This window comes from Herpailurus yagouaroundi, unplaced genomic scaffold, assembly GCF_014898765.1.
Source record: "Herpailurus yagouaroundi ecotype Mexico unplaced genomic scaffold, PumYag 28, whole genome shotgun sequence".
Taxonomy (NCBI): domain Eukaryota; kingdom Metazoa; phylum Chordata; class Mammalia; order Carnivora; family Felidae; genus Herpailurus; species Herpailurus yagouaroundi.
The window spans coordinates 14,800,181-14,822,834 of record NW_024412376.1 but is presented as its reverse complement, the minus strand read 5'-3'; the positions used below and the strand labels follow the sequence as shown (position 1 = coordinate 14,822,834).

Below are 22,654 nucleotides of genomic sequence, written 5' to 3'. Positions count from 1 at the left end.
GCGCCAGGCTCCTCCTCCAGGGGGCAGGGCTCCGGTGTACGGCAGGGGCGTGGGGTGGAGCGGGACTCCGCCCCCGAGCTGGGGGGCGGGGTGGAGAGCGCAGGGGGCGGGGCCCTGCTCTGGCTGGGGAGGGCGCGAGGCTCCTCCCCTGAGGGGGTGGCCGCGTGTTGGGCGTAAAGGGCGGGAGAAAGGGAGAGAAGGGCAGAGAGAGGCAGAGATCGAGCCCCTGGTGGAGACCAGCAAACCGCGTTTGGCAACGTTTCTTGTCTAATGGAGACAGGCAACTATAGTGAAAAGTTAAATTCCTGAATAGGAGAACTTTGGGTGGTTCGGGCGAAACCTTTTTTGAGTTGATTTCGCACGGCGTCCAAGCTTAGGTCATTTTGGAAAGGAAACAAGTTTCAAGAAAGTCTCATGAAATTTTTAAAGGGTGGAATCTTTCACTTTATATTATTTGAATATTATTATTTAATTTTTGCCCTAAGCAAATTTTGCTTTAAAATTAATATTTAAATCTTTATTTCAGAGAGTAATAAAGATAAAACGGTAGATTATTTAAAAATGAATGTTCCTTTGTTAGTTCTCCAAAGAGGATGGGGAGCCAGCACTTTCCAAGAAGATAGCAGGGAAGTTTGGGGAAGAGCCAGAGCAGGTGTTCTGGAAACTATCCAGGATAGCAGGCACCATAGACCCTGGCCGAGAGGATCCTGAGGAGGACTTGGCCAGCACAGGAGACAGGCTCAGTCTCCTGGGCCAGATGGTGTCTTTCTGACTGAGAGGGAAAGGAACAGGTGGCCTTCTACTAAAGGGGATGGGGCAGGAAGTGAGGAGAGGAGGGCTAGGGAGGCTTGGGATACTGAAGTTCCTCAGCATGGAGGGACCCTGGAGACGGGATGAGGTTTACAGGTGCTGAATTTCCAGGTTGGAAACTGGGATCCCCTGAGAACCTTCTAGTCTCCCTCTTTGTATATCTGGCTTCTTCTGGAGAACAGCCTCACCATCAGGATGCCCCCTGCTGTAGGATCTGGACAAACAGTAGCTTCTGGAGCCCCTAAATCCCCATTCTCTAGACTCTGGCTGAGTTAGGAAGGAAGACAGAACGCAATCATTGCCTCATCTCTTGGAATGAATGGTGCCTAAGAAGGCTCTGCTGAGGCCAAAGGGCTATAGAGTTAAGAAACCAGGAGCACCTGGCTGACTCAGTCAGTTGAGCTTTGTATCAGGTCATGATTTCACGGTTCGTGAGTTCAAGCCCCACATCGGGCTCACTGCTGTCAGTGCAGAGCCTGCTTTGGATCCTCTGTCCATCCCCCACTTGCACTCTCTCGAAAGTAAATAAACATTAAAAAAAAAAAGAAACCAAATGATTCACAGCTTGACTATCATTTATAATAGCTATTTGTTGAGCGGATACTATACGTGAGATACTGTTGTAAGCTCTTTATATTGCCTTGTTATTAGCTACGGGAAGACAAGCAAGTCACAATAGATCTTTGAATCTTTATAATTTAAGTGAGATATATATGGCTTTATTATGGACAGGGTTTCTCAAACTTTAATATGCCTATGAATCACCTGAGAATCTTGTTTACAAGAAGATTCTGACTCTGGTTTCTAGCAGGGCCCAAGACTGCCTTTCCAGCAGCTCCCTCCTGCTGGTCCAGGGACCACACTTGGGGTAGCAAGGACTTAGAACGTAGTGGTTGGCAGTTAGTAGGCACTCAATAATAAATATTCTTTGAATGATTAAATGAGATATTAGATGCAAAACACTCATGAACTGTAAAGCACTGTGCAAGGGTATGTAACCATCATTCCAAGAGAGTAAGGCTGGGGAAGGACAGACTCCTAGTCCTAGAAGTGCAGCTCTGTGGAATAGCAGCAAAGAACACTATTTCTGTAACTGACTACCTGGGTCCAGATCTCACCACTCAGTGGGCAGAGCTTGGGCGAGTAATTTACCTTTCTGTGCCTCAGTTTCTTCATCTATGGAATGAAATGAAATGCCTACCTCCCTGGGATACTGTGGGATTTATTGAGACGATTTCCCTACATCTCTGAGCACTGGGCCCGGCTCCATATGTTTAGTTATTATTATTTGTCTCCTGGATTGGGGGCAACCACAAAGCTCACAGGAGCCTGGGTCTCAGCACCTAGCTTTCTAAGGGCCATCAAGCCAATTCCTCCCTCTTCCTTTGTGGTCCTGATTTCTCCAACAGCATTAAAGTTACAGTGCACATGAAAATCAGTTAGAATACAGCCACCTCAAAGATAGCAAGAAAGGACGTGAAGGAGAAAAGCAGAAGGATCTGGTGAGGAATCAAACTGCCAGTAAAAGAGTATGGGGATTCTGAACCACCCTGAGAAGGTTTCATTCGTTTCTGGAGGCATATTCATTCTGTGACCTACAGTGAGTTACTTAAAATCCATGGGCAGTATCTTCCTGGTGTTCAAAACATGATTGTGAGGATATAGACATGTTTTATGTAGATATATAAAGCTACTAGCGGCGTCCTACGTGCAGAAATGCTCAATAAGCAGTGGGCACTTTTTTTAGTAGAAGTTCTGGGCTGACCTCAGATTGCTTGAAAATCAGGCTTTTTTATATTCCGGTGGCCACAAGAGAGTAGGAGGATGCTGGCGCCCCCATATGGTGAGTGCATTAACTGCAAGGATGGTACTTTTATGCCAATTTCCGAGCCTTCCTTGAGGTTAGGTGCTAGGTGTGGCTCCAGGTCAGCTCCATGGCTTTGGGCAAGTTCCCTCAACAATGGTGGGAGACAAGAGGGTTTGGACCAGATGATCTCTGAGACCCCTCACGATCTGTAACTGAATCAGGCACGGTCTCTCAATCCAGGTATCTATCCTTTTTTCCTAGCAGGGTTCCGTTTTCTTTCTGTTCGACTCTCCCAGACCCGCTATCAGAAACCTTAGCAACGTTAACTTCCCCAAATCCTTAGCAGCTTGTGTCCTGTAACCCCATCGTATTCCCACGACTCCAGACCCATACCATCCTGTAAGGTTGAACTACCCAGAATTCCTCGGCCGTGTCCTTGTGCAAACAGCTGGATTTTAGGCTGCAGGGCCCCCTGGGAGTCTAGAGCAGCACCAGGGCCCCCAGGATTGACAGATTGCTTGACTTCATAGCTAAATAGGAAGGTTTACTCTGAGCCAGCGTGTCCTACCAAGTGCCAGGACACCCTAGATGGAGCTGACCTGGCCTTGCAGCACTGGACCAAACCAGAGCCTGAGAGCAGGAGTTCTTAACCTGGGTTATATGGAGAAGTTTCCAGAGTCCGTGAAACCCCTAAAATGATGAATAGCGGGTAAAATCTCAGGGCGTGGGTACCTTCCTGGGCAAGTAGACCAGGCTTTTATTATATTTTCAGAATACTTACTTAGAATGTTCTAAATAAGTAATGTTGTAAGTAAGTAACGTTCTTCTGGAAACCTCAGACCAGAATTAGCGCATAGCATGCTTTCCTCTGCAGTGTGGCATCCATAGAAGACCCGAAAATATTCCCCATTTCCCCTGCTTTCTTTGCTGGGAGTAGCTTTCAGAGTCTAAAGAACATTCCTCAATAGCTCTTCATTTGATGACAAATTCCTATCCTTTAAAGAGGCAGTTAGAAAGGACTGGTGACAAAATTTGGTCAGGTGATATAATTCTATTTGGGGCCCCACACTGAATGTGGCTAGGAAGCAATGAGCAACAAGCCTGGTTCTCTTAGGTTGACATGAGCAGATTCTGGAGAGTGTCTAAAGGGAATTCCAACATATATTTCTGCAATGGCTGCAGCATTAAAATAAGTAGTTTCCAAGGTGGGTACTTTGTGAGACAATACTTGCTGGATGTATGGCTTCTGAAACTTTTTTTTTTTTAAGTGCATTACTTAGAACACAAAAAAGGTATGGGTTTCCATTCAAAGAACATCAATCTGGAGTCTCTAGACTCCAGGCCCTGAGGTTTCATCTGTACTGACAAGAGTATGTAAGACTGAGAAAGAGGTGAGCCACTTTCTTGTAGTTTCAGAGCTGTTGGTCCGAAGTCCTGGATGGTAGATCTAATTCAGTGGGTCTCTGGGGAATAATTTTTCTGTCCTTTCCTGATCATCCTCACAACACGACGGAGTACCAAACAGGAAAGGTAGCGTGCGCTCCTTGTATGATACCAGACGTGGCACGGATAATTTCAGATTATGGCAGCTGTCACAACTACTTAGAACTCAGAGGAGCCTTAAAGATCTGCTGGATCCAAAACATTTTACAGGTAAAGATGCTGAGGTGAAGAGCAGTTTGGTGAACTGCCCCAACTTGTGCAGCCAGATGATGGCCAGACCTGGACTACAATTTCTGAAGCCTCAAATTCCTTTTTTTTTTTTTTTAGTTTTTTATGTTTATTTTTCAGAGAGAGCGAGCGAGCAGGGAAGAGGCAGAGAGAGAGAGGGAGACACAGAATCCGAAGCAGGCTCCAGGCTCCGAGCTGTCAGCACAGAGCCCGATGAGGGGTTCGAACCCACAAACCATGAGATCATGACGTAAGCCGAAGTCAGATGCTTGACCGACTGAGCCACCCAGGTGCCCCAAATTCCATTTTTTACTCTTTCCAGTGGACTCTCTCTCCAAGGTTGTGGGATTGAGCTCCTGCACGGACAGTGAGGAGCCTGCTTGGGATTGTCTCTCTCTCCCTCTCTGTCCCTCCCTCCACTCACGTGTGTGTGCTCTCAGAATAAATAAACTTAAAAAAAAAACTTCCATTTTTAACTCTTTCTGGCCCTCTCCCTTTTTTGAGGAAGCAGAAGCATGAATGGAGATGGATACAGAATCCATTCCAGGAGTGTGTATATGCCAGCGACCCCCTTCTAGAGACCCTGAGATTCACCCAGTAGGAACCCACAAGTAATTTTTAAATAGTCAGAAAGTCCCAAGGTAACCATCCTCCTAATTGCTTTACCAAGACTGTAAAGCAGACTAAAAATCTGCCTTGAGTGGGAACTCAGTCACTTCAGTGTATCAACTATCTGGTACTTGGTAGCAGAGATTGGCAGTTATGTTTTTGTTCTTTTTAAAATAGAGGTGTAATTTACACATGGTTGTGTTTTTGATCTATGAAAAAACGAGGAAAGGCCTAGATTATTATGTAAATAGAACAATTTCAAAACATGCGAATTAACGCAGGGGTGGGGCGGGGTAAAGGGGACTCGGCTGTGGTAAGGCTAGAAGCGACATTGAGGAAATCTGCAAGGTGAGCTACACCATGAAGCTACTGTCAAGGATGTCAGAGAGACAGGGAGAAAACAGGTGGATTCCTAAAAGTGTTTCTAACCCCCATCACTACAGCAGTGCTGGGGGGTGCTTGGGATAATACAGCAATGAAAAGCCTTTAGGATGAAAAGCATACGAAACGGCATTGCCTATCACTTTGGCAGAGAATCCTGCTTGTACGCCTGTTTAGAATTCTCTTATGTCAGTCTTTTCTTACTACATCTGTGCCCCAACTCAAACGTCTCAGGTTATCAAGAACCCTAGGAATAACAGATATTTTCGATTTTTTATTTGCGTTCTAAGGAAAAGAACAAGGGAGGAATGGCGAATCTAAGTGTTTTCACATCTCTAATTACAATCCATTTCATTTGAGCAAATCCATCTTAAAGAGGCAGCACAAGAGACAAGTCATTGTAAGAGGGGTCTACTAGAGTTATCCACTAGTACTGTTTACTACTACTGAGCTGCTTCTGAACCGCTTGCAATCAGAAATTCACTGCTTAGAAACCTCCACTGCTCAGTGATGAGAAGAGCAGGTGCAACTGTTTAAAAAAACCTCTTCTAAACCCAGGGTGGAGGAAGTCACATCTTTGTTTCTCAGGTGAACCAGGGCGACCACAGCTGTACAAGACAAGACAATCACCAGAGAGCAGGGAGGGGTTGGAGCGTGCAGGGTGCAGGGGTGGGGGGACATCTCATTTATCACCCTTCACTCAGGAGGAAAAGCTCCCTGTTCGCATCCATCTGAAGACCTCCCCAGTTGGAGCCTTCAATCACTTCTACAGCCTGGGCCCAGGAGCTGTGGGTGCCTTGCAGGCTTTTTCGGATTCCTCTGTTCCTGGTAACCCATAACACAGCTATCAATCACCTCTGTAAATCTCCCAGGCTTCAGCCAGAAGAGTGAACAAGCAACACACAGACCAAAAGAAAACTGACTTTGAAAAACCAGGTCTGTTTTAATGTCACCTTTGCTTGGATTATTTAATTCTCCTTGTTACAGACTAGTCTGTTTGCAAATGCCATGCCACAGCCACTGGAGGGGAGATAAGAATCACACTCGGGCCAGCACTCTCCAGGAGGCCAAGAGTGAAATGAAAGCAAGTGCCCAGGAGGCAGGAGAGCTGGACAAGACTGATTCCACTTCCCAGGCTAAACCCTGAAGCTCTGAGGCTGATCCTTGGTGATGGGATGATTTAAACCTGTGTTATGACATGGCATTTTGGTGGTCTAGCTTCAAGCAAGCCAAGGATACAATCTGAAGATTAGCCTCCAATGTCAGAAAATGATTAAAAAGCCAAAAAACAGTCACCTCCACTCCAAAAGCAGCTTTCCAAATGGCTATTTCTCATGCAGTCGGTATTCATGTATGTCAAGTTCTGGGGGCTCGAGGGGTAGGAGGCTCATCCAAATAACCTCTACCCCAGCTCCATTAGGTGCATGTTCAGGGACTATAAATGTATTCTCACTATTGTCAACTGAAGTCAAGTATAATCACAGATAAATGTGCTACCAATCATTCCCCTAAAGGAATGCAAAAGTCAAATATTAAGGGAGCGCCTGGGTGGCTCAGTCGGTTAAACGTTCAACTCTTGATGTTGGCTCAGGTCATGATCTCAGGGGTGTGAGACTGAGCCCCACATCAGGCTCTGTGCTGAGCATGGAGCTTGCTTGAGATTCTCTCTCTCCCTCTACCCCTGCTCACACTCTCTCTCAAAAAAAAATTTTTTTTAAGTCAAATATTAAGGATTAATGCTCTCCCACCATTAATTTAAACTGTGCTTCAAAAGGTTTTATCATAAGGCCCCCTGGGTGGCTCAGTGGGTCAAACATTTAACCCTTGATTTCGGCTCAGGTTGTGATCCCAGAGTCATGGGATTGAGCCCCATGTTGGGCTCTGAACTGGCAGTGTGGAGCCTGCTTGGGATTCTCTCTCTTGCTTCCTCTCTCTCTGCCCATCCTCCATTCACGTGCATGCACACTCTCTCTCAAAATAAACACACTTAAAAAATAATAACATAAAAAATAATTAAAAATTACAAGACTGTTTTGTCATAGCAAGAGGTGAGACTCTAGGGGAATGTGAAGGATTTTGTAACCTGGACACATGTATTGTTGCTTCACTCACCACACCAGGCCAGACACTTATTCTAATGACACCATCGTTGCTAGTGGCCAACCCCCCGGCCCCCACCCACCCCAATCCTTCCACACAAGCCACTTTCCGACCCTCTGGGAATTGCATCCTTTAGAATATCCTGATTGGTAATAACTTGACCTCCTCTGAGAATGGATTTGATTTGGGGAAGCAACCAAGTCCAGTGAGCAAGGAGGCTGAATCTAGCTTGATTATACCAACTAGGATGAAGCCCAAGTTATGACTATACAAGGAATGAGGTTGATCCGGTGTTGTATACAATTCTGTTCTGAAAGCCATTCCTAAAGAGAAGTGGCAAATGTCTTCAACAGAGACTTCATCGTCAGAAAACATGTGCTTCCCAGCATAAATCCTGGTAGGTTTTATTTATGGCTTTGAATCTCTTTTGTTACTCTTAATTGTTAGTTATCTGCTCCTTGTCTTTCTGAATGGTAGCTACATTTAATAGGTTTGGCTATTCCTTAGCAAATTTAAGAGCTTTTCTGATTTTATGTAAAATAATGGTTGTTTCCGTTTTTTTCTTACCTGCTCAAAAATACCACGGGTGCTGTGAAAGGTCAAAGGCCACCAGTTGCCCAGTGGGCTTGGCATAAGCCAGTTGAGAGAAGGCAGAAGGCACCATGAACAGTTCTGACTGCGGGCAGGTTTGCTTGTCTGGGTCCCATTCCACAGGTACTGCGTCAGAGGGTGGCCTCAGGACCACTGCCCCCACTCCCACCCCGCTTTTAAGATGAAGCAATGAAGCAATTCTGTAGCTGAAGATGGTGAAGACAAATGGAAAAAGGAGAAGATTTCCTCTCCTCTCTAGAAGCTTGCTTGGACCAAACCATAAAGGAGAAGTGGAAGATGGCAAGAACAACTCAGGTTGACCCCCCAGGACATGTCTTAAACCAGGTGGGCTGGACAGACCACTGCCCTGCACTCTGCTCCATGCCCCAGCCCCTGCTGGCCCCGAGGAAAGCCCTAGAAATGGCTCCCTTCATTGGGCAACAACTGTTGGGCCATAGGAACTTTAATTAATTGAGGGCTGGTTGGCCCAACCCTCTCTTGGGAAACCAAAGCCTAGAGGTTACCTGTCAAAGTCGCAAACTAGTCAGTAGCAGGGCTGGGATGAGTGTTCTTTTCACTAGCCACCATCACATACAGAGGAAGTCTTGGCCAACTGCCATAAATGACTGAAGGGAGAAAACGATTTTATGCGGCCTGTGAGCAGATCGGCGAAGGGGCCTCCGTGGCTCAAGATTGCCTGGCAAAGGGCAGCATCGAACCTCCCAGTAATGACTTCTGAGGGAGGAGAAGGAAAAGAGGAGTACAGATAAATTTATTAGTTAAATACTGATTTTACAGCCATTTCACCTTAAGACAATGTTAACAGGTTTGTGGGTCAGGGAAGGTATATGAGGGTGGCCTTCATGGAAGAAAGCAACGTAATGATGATTAAAACAAAATCTTGGTTTAAAAATATTCTCTGCTACAGCCAGTAGGATTTTGGGGTTGGGAGCTGGGGATTTGGGGGGAAGATGTGGTAAGGCCACAGTCAGCTACAGGTCTGTTGACGATGAGGATGAGGAAGGAGAAGTCTTTGCGAGGAGCTCCAGCATCTCGGGCAGAAACAGCAATATGAAGAGGAGAAGAAGGCCAATTCCAGGACAATACAAGGGCCGGACACTCCCTCAAGGCCCACCCTCAGTGTCTTCTCTTATCGGTTGTTGTCTTTCCATTAAGTTTTTGTCATGTTGTGTTTGTTTGCTTTGAATGTATGTTGCAAGATCTCTAGCTTTTTGCCTCCTGGACAGATGTCTTCTGGGGAACTCGGCCTGCTGTCTGAACAAGAGACACAGCTCCGCAGAACAAGAGGGTCGTCCACGAGATCCAAGCACAAGAATTCACAGAAACCCCCTGCCCACCCCCGGGGCTGGTGTCCACCAGACACGCTCTTCTGAAGGATCTCAAGTCTTAGGTGAGTGTTTGTCAAACTCGCTTTAGCAGCAGAACTTTTTTTGTACTTACTTGGGATCCACCTGTGTGTGAAGGGGTGGATGAAGGATTTGGGGGGACAGGCATGGGGGAGGCTGCTGTGTGGCTAAGCTGCCAAGCTCTTGTTTTGTGGAGGGAGAGACATGTTCAAGCTGAAGGCAGAGCTGAATCACTCAGCAGTGGAAGGGATTTTTATTTTCAGAGGCTTTGGGGGTGAGGAGAAGGAGCGGAGGCTTGAGCCTTGGGTCAGGGAAAGGAACTTGGGGGAAGCGAAGTTCCTAGTTGCAATTTTGCCCAAGCCACACGTGGCAGTGGGTGAAGTGGCCCTCTCCTCCATCTCCCCCACGAAGCCCTCAGTAGCATGGGCGCTATACGCAACGTTTCAGGAGCCAAGATTCGGTATTGAGGAAAGCAGGAGTATGCCAAACCTGAAGGGGGAGTGCTGGACAAGGGCAGCAGCTGCCCGGAGGGGCTTGTCGCATCCAAATTCAGGCTGGACCAGGGGTCCCAGAGCCTTCACCCACCCTCAGAGCCCCGGTGCTAGGAACACCATGGAAAAGCCACCATCTTAGGTCACGGTGGTGGAAAGGCAGAGGAGAAAGGTATCTCGTCTCTTGTAGGGGAGGGGTAGGGCGGAAAATAAGAAAGAAGTCTCTTACTCCACAGAAGGGACTTAAATGTGCTTGTAGTGAAGGGTGGGTTCTTCCAGATCAGAGTCTGGGTTCTTTCCAGTCGCCTACCCTTGAAAAGGCATCCAATAAAATCCAATACCCACTTCCCCTAAGCCAAATTGTCAACTTCAAGTTTCTTCCCGGTTGTTCTTCTGGAGTTATTCCCCAACAGAGCAGGCTGGCCCCTGGGAGCCCAGAGCCTCATCTCTGCTGTCCTCCAAGTCCCAAGTCTGTGCCGAAATCTGAGGAGGGAAGGAGGTGACATTATGCAGTGATTATGTCCCCATGACTGTCAGCCAAGGCCAGGCTGTTCCAAGGGTCCTGCTTGGAGCTGGCCTGCGGTGACTGGCTGACAGAAGATGCGTAGCCTTGTGGGGAGAGCTTCAGGGCCGAGAGGACTGGGTGGATGGAGGGCCCGTGGCCAGACATCGCACTGACTGAGAACGTCTGAAAACAAAAAGTGCAAGATGAGCTCAACAGAATCACTCCTGAGGGCTCAGGAGGAGAGGTCTGGGCTGGAGAGGGGAGCCCTGGTGCACAGATGTCCCCCAGCTGGCTCCCACCCCAGGAAAGGGATGAGGGGAGAGGGCCCTAGGACAAGGGCAGGACAAGACACCAAGCAACATTTCTCTCTGTTTTTCCTAACCCCTGTGCTGTGGGAACCAAAGAGTCTGTGTGATTCACCAGCTTCTGAGTACTGTGACCCAGTAGAGGTTTGTAGATATTCTGGTTTCTCAGATGGCTCAGATAGTTACATGAGACATCTTCCACAATCTTATCACTGTCAGAAGAGGTGATCCAGATCCACGCCAATCTTATCCACGCCCAGAAGAGGTTCCTGGCTCTCCTGGTCCTATGGGACCCGGGTTCTTTACCCTGACAGTAAAAAGCTCTTTAGGACACAGACTCCCTCAAGTGCATGCAGACGACAGATCAGAGTTAACGGTAACCAAGCTTGATTACTGCTTAGAAACCGTAACCAAGCTCAGAACTTCCCTAATCCCAGATAGGGGAACCAAAGAGGGAAGGGGTTGGGAAGTAGGAATGCCATCATATTTGAAAGAGGGAAAGGACAGGACCACTGACTCATCTTCTGGACACACGTGAAGCTGGACCTGTAGCCGACCCTCATTAAATGGCAGCCTGCCTGTGACCTCCTCACCAACCCCCTGCCCATCCACCCTGCCCTCCCCACAGTTTCCACACCTCTGCCCACGCCAGGAGGGTCCTCTTCCATCCCCTCCCAAACTTCAAAGAGGTCACACCACCTCTCACTTAGGAGACAGACTTGCTCAGAAAGCCCATGTGCCACCTCCTAGAACCTTCTACAGTTGTACCTCCCTCCCCCAAAGCATGCAGTCTGATTCAGGTTGTGGCTGTGCCATAATGTGTCCCTCCCCACTCCTGGTCTCTGAAGGTCCTGGCACAGAGGAGCTGCTAATCATCTGTCTGTTGTAGTTGTACGTCCAAATCACTGTAATGTGATCAGATGTGCTGAAATAGACCCTTGTGCAGATAGCCCCTATAGGGCCTCAGGTGGGACCCCAAAGGCACCAGGCGGCTCCTGCTGCCACCTGCTGGGGCCCTGCTGAAGCGCGTGTTCCAGCGCTGACCCAGCCACCTGGTGGTCTGAGGTGTACTATCCCACAGGCAGCCCTATCTCCCCGCCCAGGGACGTACCTGGGCCATGGAGCTGCTGTGCCCATGGTAGGCCGATAGCCCGGGCTCTGTCTTGATGGGGCGCATCTCTTCGCTGCTGCTGGTGGCTGCGTTGCTGGAGTTGCTGGAAGCACTGGTGGCGGGAGGAAGGCTCTCACTACCCGAGGGACCTAAAATAAGGCAGAGTCAGGACACCTAGACCAGGGACAGGGGCGAAAGGATGGTGGTCCTTTGAGACAGCCAGGGTAGGTCTGTGCTAACAGCTTTATTTCTATTTGCTGGGGAATGAAGCAGGGCCCTTCATCAGGGCAGGGCGACAATTCTCAAAACGGGACAACTGAAAATATCAGAATTTAAGCGACGGGCTCACCACCCCTTATTCAAACCCTTGAAACTACATGTTTCAGGACTCAGAAGTTTTTGGATTTTAATACTGTATATTATAGAATACTCCCAGCGGAGTCTGAGACAATACTCCGTAACTAAGCACATTAATTGTTCTACAGCAAAACATGTGAATATTCACACATGGGATAAATAAAGACTATAAATAGCCTGAGTCTGTTCAGATTAGGTTTTGGTGCCCAATCTAGCTCCCTACACTGGGAATTTTGGATAGGGGGGCCCTGCTCACCTGAATCAAATGCTTGCTCTATCACTGCAACATGTAAAGAGGTGAAGTTACCTAGGGGAATGTGCTGTGCTTCTAAAACAGTGTGGACCCAGGGAGAAAGGCTGAAGACCACTGGCATGAGGCACAGAAAATAAGATGTAATAATAAATAAGATCTAAAATAAAATACCTAATCAGATATACTGCCAGAAGGAGTAAGCCATGGTTGAATCTGGGAAAGGAGGACTTGGGTCATGTTCTCAGTAGTGGACGAGGAAAATTTATCTGTTTGTCATGCCTTAGATTAGAAGATAAACTTTCCACTGGATCAGCCGATTTATTTTTTCTGCAACTGCAGCATTTCCCAGTGAAATCTTTGGTTTGGTAGCAGTACTGAAGAGGGAATGCTCTGGATAGGAGCAGAAGTAGTCCTCATTCTTAATCTAGAAACTGAAAAGGCAAAGTGGCATACTGGACAGGATATGGAGCTTGAAGTGGAAAAACCTGGGTTTTAAGTCCAAGTCTATCCACTCACAGCTGTATGACTCTGGTTAAGTCACTGCCTTCTCTGAGCCCCAGTTTGCTCATTAGTAAAATGCAGATAATTGGTCTCAAGGGGGTCTTTAAGGACCAGGGAGATACTAATTGTAGAGCAGCTTTCTAGAATGCTAAGTACTACATGATGTTAACTATACTTTGGCTTACAAATCAATCTGTGGATTGAAATTAATGGAACCCTGTCCTCCTAGATCCCTGTTATCTCAAAGAGAACATAATGGAGCTGAGTTCTTGAGTGGCCGCAGTACCAAAGATGGAGGGACCAGTAATGTTCTTTTTCTCTCTGGCCCACAACTGGTCCAGCTGGCCCAGTGCAGCCTTTGCAACTGGAAAGAATTGTGCAACTTGATTTGAGCCTGCTTCAAAAGCTCCCAAAATTTTGCGTGGTGATGTTACTTTTCACTGGGTTATCATTCTCTCCTGAATAGCTGGGATGATGCTTTTTGTGTGTCTCACGTCCATGAAATACAGCCAGACCAACACTAAACCATCCTACACACCTAGAAAACTGATTGGGAGATTAACACAACAATCTGCACAACCTGAACCACAGGATTCAGCAGGTACGCGACACGAAGAGCTGAACTTGGGGAGCAAGAAGCCCCGAAAGGTAGGGAACCCCTTTTGCGGGCAGAGAGAGGACGGACACTGGGGAGGGGAGGAGCATACGGGAAAAGCACCCCTCCCCAAAAGCAGCTGGAGAGAAAGTGGAAAATTGGAAACAGCCGCAGGGACTAAACTGAATAGCTGGGATGGACAATGCTATCATTATGCCTTGGTAGCCTGAGCTGACCCACTAAGAATACATGACTTTTACATATTCCAAGGGCCACTGAGTTCTTAATATAATTACACACAATGCTTTTACTCACCTGCTGGTGTCTTAGATTTATTAAGGTTCTTGGGCTTCCGTTTTCTGGTTTGAATCCCCTCTTTCCGCATTGCAAGAGGCCTGGGGACCTGGGGAGTTACAAGTCAATACATACGGTTTTCTACTTGCACGTGATCTGCTACCTTATTTAAACACGCACTCACACTATGAGAAGGCAACATCTAAGCAATTCCTCTACAAACCTTAGGGCTGGGACTAAGTGAATCAGCCCCTGGAGCTCCTGCTGAGAAAGAAACCAAATGCTGTTCAAATATACTAGCATACTGTACTATATGCTGTGTACTATACTAGCTCTGGAGAAATGGAAGCTTAAAGACACCATTCCTTTCTTCCAGAGCTTCACAGTTTACTGGGAAAGACAGACAAGTAGGAAACAACCAGACTCATAGATGATGTGGGGGAACAGAAAAGAAACACTAAGCTCTGTCCTCGGCCCGGGAGGAGGGGAAGAGGCACATGACCACATCAAGGAAGGCTTCGCTGAGGAGGTGATGCCTAAGTTGTGGGAGGCTGTCGAGTAGACAAGAGGCAGGCATTTCAGGCAGCAGGAGCAGTATGTGCAAAAGCCTTTAGTTTATCAGCAGTATCAGGACACTGTGAAAGTGAAAACGGGGTGCTATTAATAATTATACCAAGAAAATAGGCAGAAGCTGGTGCAGCTCAGTGAATTGAGATGTGGAGTCACTCTAAATAGAGCAGCTCTGCACTGCACTGAGTCTGGTTGGAGCAAATCGTAGTGTTTCCATGGGTGGTGGGGAGCAACCAGAGATTATGTTGGGGAGATGGCCCTGAGGCCAGGTCCTGAGATAAACTATCCATGGGCAACACTTTTACAGCACTGACTTCTCATAAACAAGCAGTGACTGTCAAGCATCATGCTCCTGAACCGTTCACAGATGCCTAAATAAGTGTCTGGGGAACAGGCTTTCTGGGTCATCTTTCTAGTATTTTTAAACATGTGCCCTCCTCACAGCTGGTTTCTCTTAGGCCAGGCCAACCCAAATCTTTTAGTTCCTGATCTGTGCTTTTCTCCTGTATGGGACTAATAAAGGCCATCCCTGAAATACTGAAGGAAAGCAATTGCCACTTGAGAGATTAAACCTGGAATGGTTAAGAGAGAAGGGTATCAGATTACGTGAACTTGAATCTGCCTTCTAGTCAACTGAGAGGTCCTCAACCTTTGGAGGGAAGTAGCCTCTCCTCCCTCCAGCACCCAGCCCCACACTTTGGCCCACTTGAAGCCCATCCTGACTTCAGAAAAATACAGCCCTCATGTTTATCCCCACCAACCTCAGTACTTGTTTTAAAACAATCATGGTAAAATACACATAACATAAAATTTACCATCTTAACCATTTCCAGTTGCGTTAAGTATATTCACATTGTTGTGCGGTCATCACCACCGTTCACCTCCAGAACACTTCTCATCTTGCAAAACTAACACTCTGTACCCGTTAAACACTAACTTCCCATTTCCCCCTCCCCTTGGTCCATGGCAGCCTCCATTCTACTTTCTGTCTCTATGAGTTTGGCAGCTCTGGGTGCCTCATATGAGTAGAATCGTACAAGATTTGTCCTTTTGTGACTGGCTTCTTTCACTTAGCATAATGACTTCAAGGTTCATCCATCTGGTACTATGTGTCAGAATTTACTTCCTTTTAAAGGCTGGATAATATTCCCTTGTGTGGACAGACCACATTTTACTTATCCATCCATGGACCCTTGGGTTACATTCACATTTGGCTCTTATGAATACTGCTGCTGTGGACATGAGGGTACAAGTATCTGTTCAAGACTCTGCTTTCAATTCTTTTTTGGATATACACCCAGAAGTGGGATTGCTGGGTCATATGGTAATTCTGTTTTTAATTTTTTTGAGGACACAATCTGTTTAACACCTGCATAATATTCCTTTATCAGTTTCTTTTACCATTCCTCTATTGAAGAACTAGAATTTCTTTATCCATTTTCCTCCTGAAGGTTTTTTTCCCCTCAATTTGCACTATTACAGTGATTCAACAAACATCCTTGATACACTTCTTTGCAGAAGGAAGTGTATTTTCTTATGAATGTTCTTAAGTATATTTTTGGCTATTTTTTTCTCACTATAATAAGAAAACATGGTACACTTCTCGCAATGAGCAGTGAACAATGTATAGAACTGTTGAATCGCTATATTGTACACCTAAACTGAATGTAACATTGTATGTTAACTACACTGGAATTCAAACTAAACACCTAATTTAAAAAAAAAAAAGAAAGGAAACATGAAAAAATTCATGTTCATGAAGAATCTTTTCTTAGATTCATGAGACTAAGTTAGTAACAACCCCTCCCACTCCACTACCATCAATCCTGTCCCCATGGGGCAATGGAAATACCAGCCTGTTATGTTTCTTACATTTTAAAACATTCTCAAACAGGTGTGCACATGTACATATCTATACACGTATGTATGTGTGTATTCATTCACCCACCCATCTGTATCCGTGTGTGTGTTTCACTCACCCTTACTCCCATAGTAAGGGGTCATACTATGTACATTACTTTGCAAATGTGTTTTGTTACTCCAGGTCAAGATACAGGGCTCTGACTTAATTATTTTTTAAACTTCTGCACAATATTTCACACTATAGTTTGTGCCATAGTTTAGTCAACCATTCCTTTAGGAGGCTTTATGACTGTTTCTTGTTTTTGCCACTACAAATACCGCAGCAATAAACAGTTCACACATCATTAGGTACTGATTCTTTTATTGTTTTATAGACTACTTTCCCCAAAGCAGAGCTGCCAAAATCAAAGATATGTGTGTTTCTTGTCCTTAATAAGAACTACGAGGTTAATTTCCTAATGAATACTTGCAGTAATTCACATGCAAACCAATGACATAGGAGAGTATTTCCCCAAATCCATACCAGCATTTGACTATGCTGGCACCTGACCTTGGACTTCCAGCCTCTAGGAATGTGGAAATAAATTTCCGTTGTTTATAAGCCATCCAGTCTGTGGTGTTTTGTTACAGCAGCCCCAACGGACTAACGCAGCCTGGAAGGTCCCTTCTAAATCTAGGTTTCTTTGCTAAGAAGGGAAAAATGGATTATGATCTTAAAGTTGGAAGACAAGTAAGAAGTGAATAACGGAAACAAACGTGTGGCCGCTGGTAGGCCGCTCACCCCGCCTGGCGGTGGGGTTACTTACGCCATGGAGCTTCATGTAGAGGCCGCAGGCATTGCACACGGGCTCGCCCTCGGCGTTGCGGCGCCACAGGGTGGTGGTGGTGGTCTGGCAGTTGGCACAGGAGAGGCCCACTCGGCGGGAGGCAGACTGCAACAGAGAAGGCAAACCCTTCAAGTCCAAGTAAAAGGCAAGTGCTGCTGCTTCTACTTCGCAGGGAGCACCGAGGGGCTGGCCCTAAGTGGGTGGCAGGGTCAGCCATCGTAGCCCTATATAAGAATCCTAGAGCACGGGGGGGGGGGGGGGCCGGGGTGGCCTGGGTGGCTCAGTCGGTTGTGTCCGCCTTCAGCTCAGGTCATGATCTCACAGTTCGTGGGTTTGGGCCCCACACCAGGCTCTGTGCTGACAGCTCAGAGCCTGGAGCCTGCTTCAGATTCTGTGTCTCCCTCTCTCTCTCTGACCCTCAAGCTCTGTTTCTCCTCTAAAAATAAACAAACATTAAAAAAAAAAAAGAGAGAGAATCCCAGAGCACGAGGCGCCTGGGTGGCTCGGTCAACTTCGGCTCAGGTCATGATCTCACGGTCCGTGGGTTCGAGCCCCACACCAGGCTCTGTGCTGACAGCTCAGAGCCTGGAGCCTGCTTCAGATTCTGTGTCTCCCACTCTCTCTTCTGTTCCTCTCTCCCAAAAATAAAAAAAAACATTAAAAAAAAAAGAAAAAAAAAAGAGCCTAGGGGCGGGGTGGTGAATGAGAACAAGGACTTCAGCTGTAGGAGAAGTAGAGTGAATTCTTTTCGTAACTGTAGCATTAGTGGCATTATCAGTCATTCATCAAAGACCCCAGCAAGCACTGGGCACTGAAGGCAGAAAAGCTTTTCTCAAAAGTAGAATAAATGTGGGCTTCCAGTACCAGCCATGGGTGGTGGGTGAACAATTACTGTATTTGAATACATCAAAGACTGAATGGGCCTTGTGACCAGAGAGAAAGGGAAGCATCAGGACTTAACCCCTCTATTTCTCCCTTCCTAATATACACGAAAGCTAGTTTGTGTTGGTCAAAAGAAAATTCTACTAGAAAAGACCATGGAGCCACGAGCCAAAAACCCCATTACAAACACTTTTCCAGCCAGGGGGCCTGATACACCCTGCTTAATCCCCCTGGGCTTTGGGTTTTATCAACTGATCAGTTGAAACAGGGTAAGGAAGAGTCCACCTTGTTCATGGGATAGATGAGAAAACAGGAGATGTAGGAGGCAAGGCTGGACTGGGAACAAGGAAACCTGGGCTCTGGTTCCAGATAGGAGACTCAGTAGCCATGTGACCGTGGGCAAGGCTGTTAGCTTTTCTGAGCCTCACTTTTCACTTCTGCGTAATTAAGGTGTTAAAGTAGATGGTCTGGAACATCCTCGTAGCTAAACACACTCTAAAGGGATGAGACATTACTATGTTGCCAACCACCCACCCAACTCCTCAACCCGCTTCCTTTTCAAGAGGACTTGAAAGGGGCGCCTGGGTGGCTCAGTCAGTTGGGCGCCTGACTCCTGGTTTCAGCTCAGGTCATGACCTCACCCTTACGTGAGTTCCAGCCCTGCATCAGCTGTGTGCGGACAGAGCAAAACCTGCTTAGGATTCTCTCTCTCCCTCCTTCCCTCCCTCCCTCTCACTCCCTCTCTCTCTCTCTCTCTCTCTCTCTCTGCCCCTCCCCCACTCCTGCTGTCTCTGTCTCCCTCAAAAATAAATAAATAAACTTAAACAAACAAACACGACTCGAAGTCCAGAATTCAAAACCTAGGCATTTCCCACCTAAGTGTGAGCCCGAAAGCCGGGGGCCAAGAGGAGGAGGGAAGGGCAGACTCGAGGAGCCGGGCACTTGCTTACCAGCCGGCGCTGGGGCTTGATAAGGGGCCGGTTGATGCCGTTCATCTTGTGGTAGAGGCCGCAGGCGTTGCACAGGTAATGCCCCGTCCCGTCGCGCCTCCAGAGCGGGGTGGACATGGCCCCACAGTTGACACACTCTCTGCCTTCTGAGAAGTCATCAAACATGTCTACTGGGTGGAGAGTAACACAGAGGATTCATTCTTTGTTGGGGCCCAGAAATCTTACATTGGGAAATCTAGAAATAATGTCTTTTCCTTGCAAGAAGTAAAGACATGGATCACCTCAGGCTGCCTCCCATTTCCTGACTCTGGCCTCAACCCCTGGAGTGGACAGTTTTACTCCCGGGCATCCCAGACATCAAAAGGCTCTCCCCAGTCACGAGAAAAATAAAGGTCGGGCCGCGACCACCGGCAGCCTGGATTTTCGTCCCTATCTCTCTTTCAGAGCCTGTATCCCTGAAGGTCTCACCCAACACTGAATTCTGCCCAGACCTTTTTCCTCACTTTTCCCTTCAAAATGGAGATCCCTTTCCATTTCAATGAAAAAAATATATATATACTCTGGGAAATTAGAAAATAAAATGTGTAAAGAAAATACAAATCATCTGTAATCCTATGACTGCAAGATCACCAGTGTTATTAACATTTTGTTCTATTATATCCTTTGCAGTACTTTATATATTGACGTATATTTGTGCCTAGTCCAGGTCAAGCTATATAATTTTGAGCCAACTGTTTTCACTTAATACCAAGGCATTTCCCACATTAGACATTCTTCATAAACTTGGGGTGCCTGGGTGGCTCAGTCAGTTAAGCGTCCAACTATTGGTTTCAGCTCAGGTCATGATCCCAGGGTCATGGAATTGAGCCCCTCGTTAGGCTCTGTGCTGGGTGTAAGCCTGCTTTGGATTCTCTCTCTCTCTCTCTCTCTCTCTCTCTCTCTCTCTCCTCTCTTCTTTCTCTCTCTCCCTCTGCCCCTCTCCCCTGCTCTTGCTCTCTCTCTAATAAAACAAAACACATGAAAGTTTTTAAAAATTCTTCGTAAACTCATTTAGCACAGTATATTATCCATCATACAAATGTGCCATCCTTTTTTATTATTATTAAACTTTTACTCAATCACTATCCAGCTTCCGATTTTTGTTTTGTAAACACAGCTCATTTGGTGCACAAATCTTAGCATTTCTGCTTATTCTTTTAGGGTGCTCCCCTAGAAGTAGAATTACTGAACCAAAGGGACTACATTTTTTGAAATTTTGAAATCATTTTCATCATTTCATCATTTCAGTATCTGTTTGATATGCTGTATCCTGGTCTGACATGTTTTCCTGCCTACTGCATAAAATGAAGGCCCGCACTGCAAGCAACTGTGACTTAGTGTTGCTCACAGTCCCACGGTCATGTTGCCATCATGGTCAGTCTCCTGCAGTCGTTGACAAACCCGCTACATCACCATCTTTACCGTCCAGGTCTACAGAATCTGACAATCGACAAATTTCACTCCTGCCCATTTCAGTTGCCCTGGTGAGATAGGCTGGGGTGGGCTTCTTATTCCCTATGATCTGTATAAAGCCTGGCTCAGAACTTCCAGAAGTCTCTCTGACTCCATGTACCTGCTTCCTATTTTGAAAAATATTTTACATCCTATCCCGATTTTTCATCCCTAAGTACAGCTACCCTGGTATTAGGGTAGTTCTTGTCCTACCTCCAGAGTGGGAGTGGGATCTTCTCTAGTAACGGGGGGATATTTGGAAGGGAGGGTTTTTAAGAGCTCTCCCTCCACGAGGACCTAGCACTGAGGTTTAAGATCCCACATTCTCTAGCTCTGTGGCCCAGCTACTTGCTCTAAGGGAATGCGGGCTGAAGAAGAGCATGGTGGGGGGGCCCTCTCCTCAAGTCTGGGTATACAAACAGTCATTTGCACCTGCAAACAAGCAGCTGTGTGTCCACAACGAGTCAACAATGTGCAGGTGTGAGGGGCTATTTGCTCAAGCCAGGGAGCTGAGCACACACAGTCACGAGAGGCTATTTTTGCACCTGGGTCACACTGAGAACCCTCCAGCAAGGTCACCTGCTTTCAGAGCCACACACAAAACGGCAACTGTTGTCCACAGTTTGCTTCCCCATGCCTGGGGGAGGCAAGCAATGAGCCCGCACACCACCCTCACTACCATCACCGCCATCACAGCCACCACCACCTGCAAACTGGCATGTGCTGACCTTGCCCTGAGCCAGTAAACCCTGTTCCTTTGGCCCAGGCCTTCCCACAAGGGAACTGGGAAGGCCAAGGGAGTTCACAGAAGGACCTTCGAACAAGGAGGGGCTTTGGCAATGTCATCCTTTTGGTGGGGATCTGCTGTAAACACTAGATGGCGCTACAGCCTCACAATTGAACCAAGACAGTCGTCTAGCCTAAACCATGCCTTGGGAGTGGAGGACTTTTCTAGATCATTTTTCCAGTCCAAACCTAATGCAACCCTCTTACTCTATTTTTTTTTTTTTTTTATCACGGAAAGAGCTAAACATACTCCAAAGTGGACAGAACGAACTCTTATTTAATCATCAGCCAGCTTCCAACAAGCTGTGGCCAGTCTGGTCTCATGTATCTCTCTACTGACTTTTCTCCGTCTTGTATAACTAAAGAAAATCCCAGACATTCTACCATTTCGCTCATAAATATTCCAGTATGCAGCTCTCACAGATAAAGATGCACTCTCCTCCTTTTAAAGATAGGCAAACCAGCTTCTTTCCTATGTTTTAGTTTATCTAAAGAAGCCTCTACAGACAAAAATCTCATAATCTGTTCTCTCTTTTGGAGGGGAGATGTCCTCTTCTCATCACACTTAAGGTATTACATGCAGGGACAGAATCTCATTGAAGGAACCATCCTTGAAATTATAGGTCTCTTGGGTGGTGGTTACTGGCCTTATGCTGCATTGAGACCCCAACACAAAAGTTTGCCTTAGAAATTCCTTCACATTTGCCTCACAGAATTGGTTACACACTTGAGCAACTATTTTACTAGCCAGGGAAAGGCACTGGAGGTTGGCAAATAACGTATTTACCACCAACAAATGTTTACTGAGCATCGGCTTTTTAAGCCCTCTGATAGATGTCACAGATGCTAAGAGGGAAACTTATTCTCAGAAGGCTAATAACCTAGTTGGGCAAATTGAGCCAAAATACCGATAATGGGTAACAATATTATTCAACTCGTATTCAGAACATACCTTAACCTAATTGGGGATTTGGATGGCAAATACTTCTTGCCTAGGGTAGGAAATGCAGAAGTCAGACGCAGATTGAAGGGTCAGGTGTTAACAACGGTCGCCAAAGGAAGAGAATGGATAGGAGGTCAAGGCCATGCTTCCTAAAGATATGCTCTCAGACATCCCATCCCATGTCTCTCTACAATCCACTACACCTCCAAATCTACAGAGATTTCCATATTTTCTACCAGAAAGTCTTGTACCATCCAAGCTACTCAGTAAGATGTTATAAAATTTTAGATGATTATTGCAAAGACAATGTAACAATAAAGGAAAAGGCTTACCCTGCATGTTAAATGAAAAATGCAATACACAAAATGCCATATCCATTGTGAGGGCAGCTAAGCCCACCAGGAAGGAAGTTTTTCTTGGGCCAGTTATTATGATATGGGCTTTTCTTTCTTTCTTTTATTTTATTTTTTAAAAATTTTTTTAATTAAATATATGACATTTTTTAAATTAATTAAATATATGAAATTTATTGTCAAATTGGTTTCCATACAACACCCAGTGCTCATCCCAAAAGATGCCCTCCTCAATACCCAT

The 22,654-nt window shown here is 46.3% G+C and overlaps 1 protein-coding gene across 3 annotated transcripts in view; it reads right to left on the bottom strand.

Moving 5' to 3' along the window:
* Positions 1-8,721: 8,721 nt before the first annotated feature.
* The window catches only part of GATA4 (GATA binding protein 4), an 83,047-nt gene continuing 69,114 nt past the window's right edge, over positions 8,722-22,654 (bottom strand). For 2 of the 3 annotated variants that reach the window (XM_040469966.1, XM_040469957.1), the window contains exons 3-7: positions 18,841-19,010; positions 16,988-17,113; positions 13,770-13,857; positions 11,749-11,897; positions 8,722-10,515 (exon numbers count right to left, since the gene is read on the bottom strand). In XM_040469966.1, coding sequence (XP_040325900.1) covers positions 10,333-10,515; positions 11,749-11,897; positions 13,770-13,857; positions 16,988-17,113; positions 18,841-19,010 — 716 coding nt within the window. In that variant the 3' untranslated portion in view covers positions 8,722-10,332. The remainder of the gene's footprint in view (positions 10,516-11,748; positions 11,898-13,769; positions 13,858-16,987; positions 17,114-18,840; positions 19,011-22,654) is intronic. The other variant, XM_040469976.1, reaches the window with a different exon arrangement.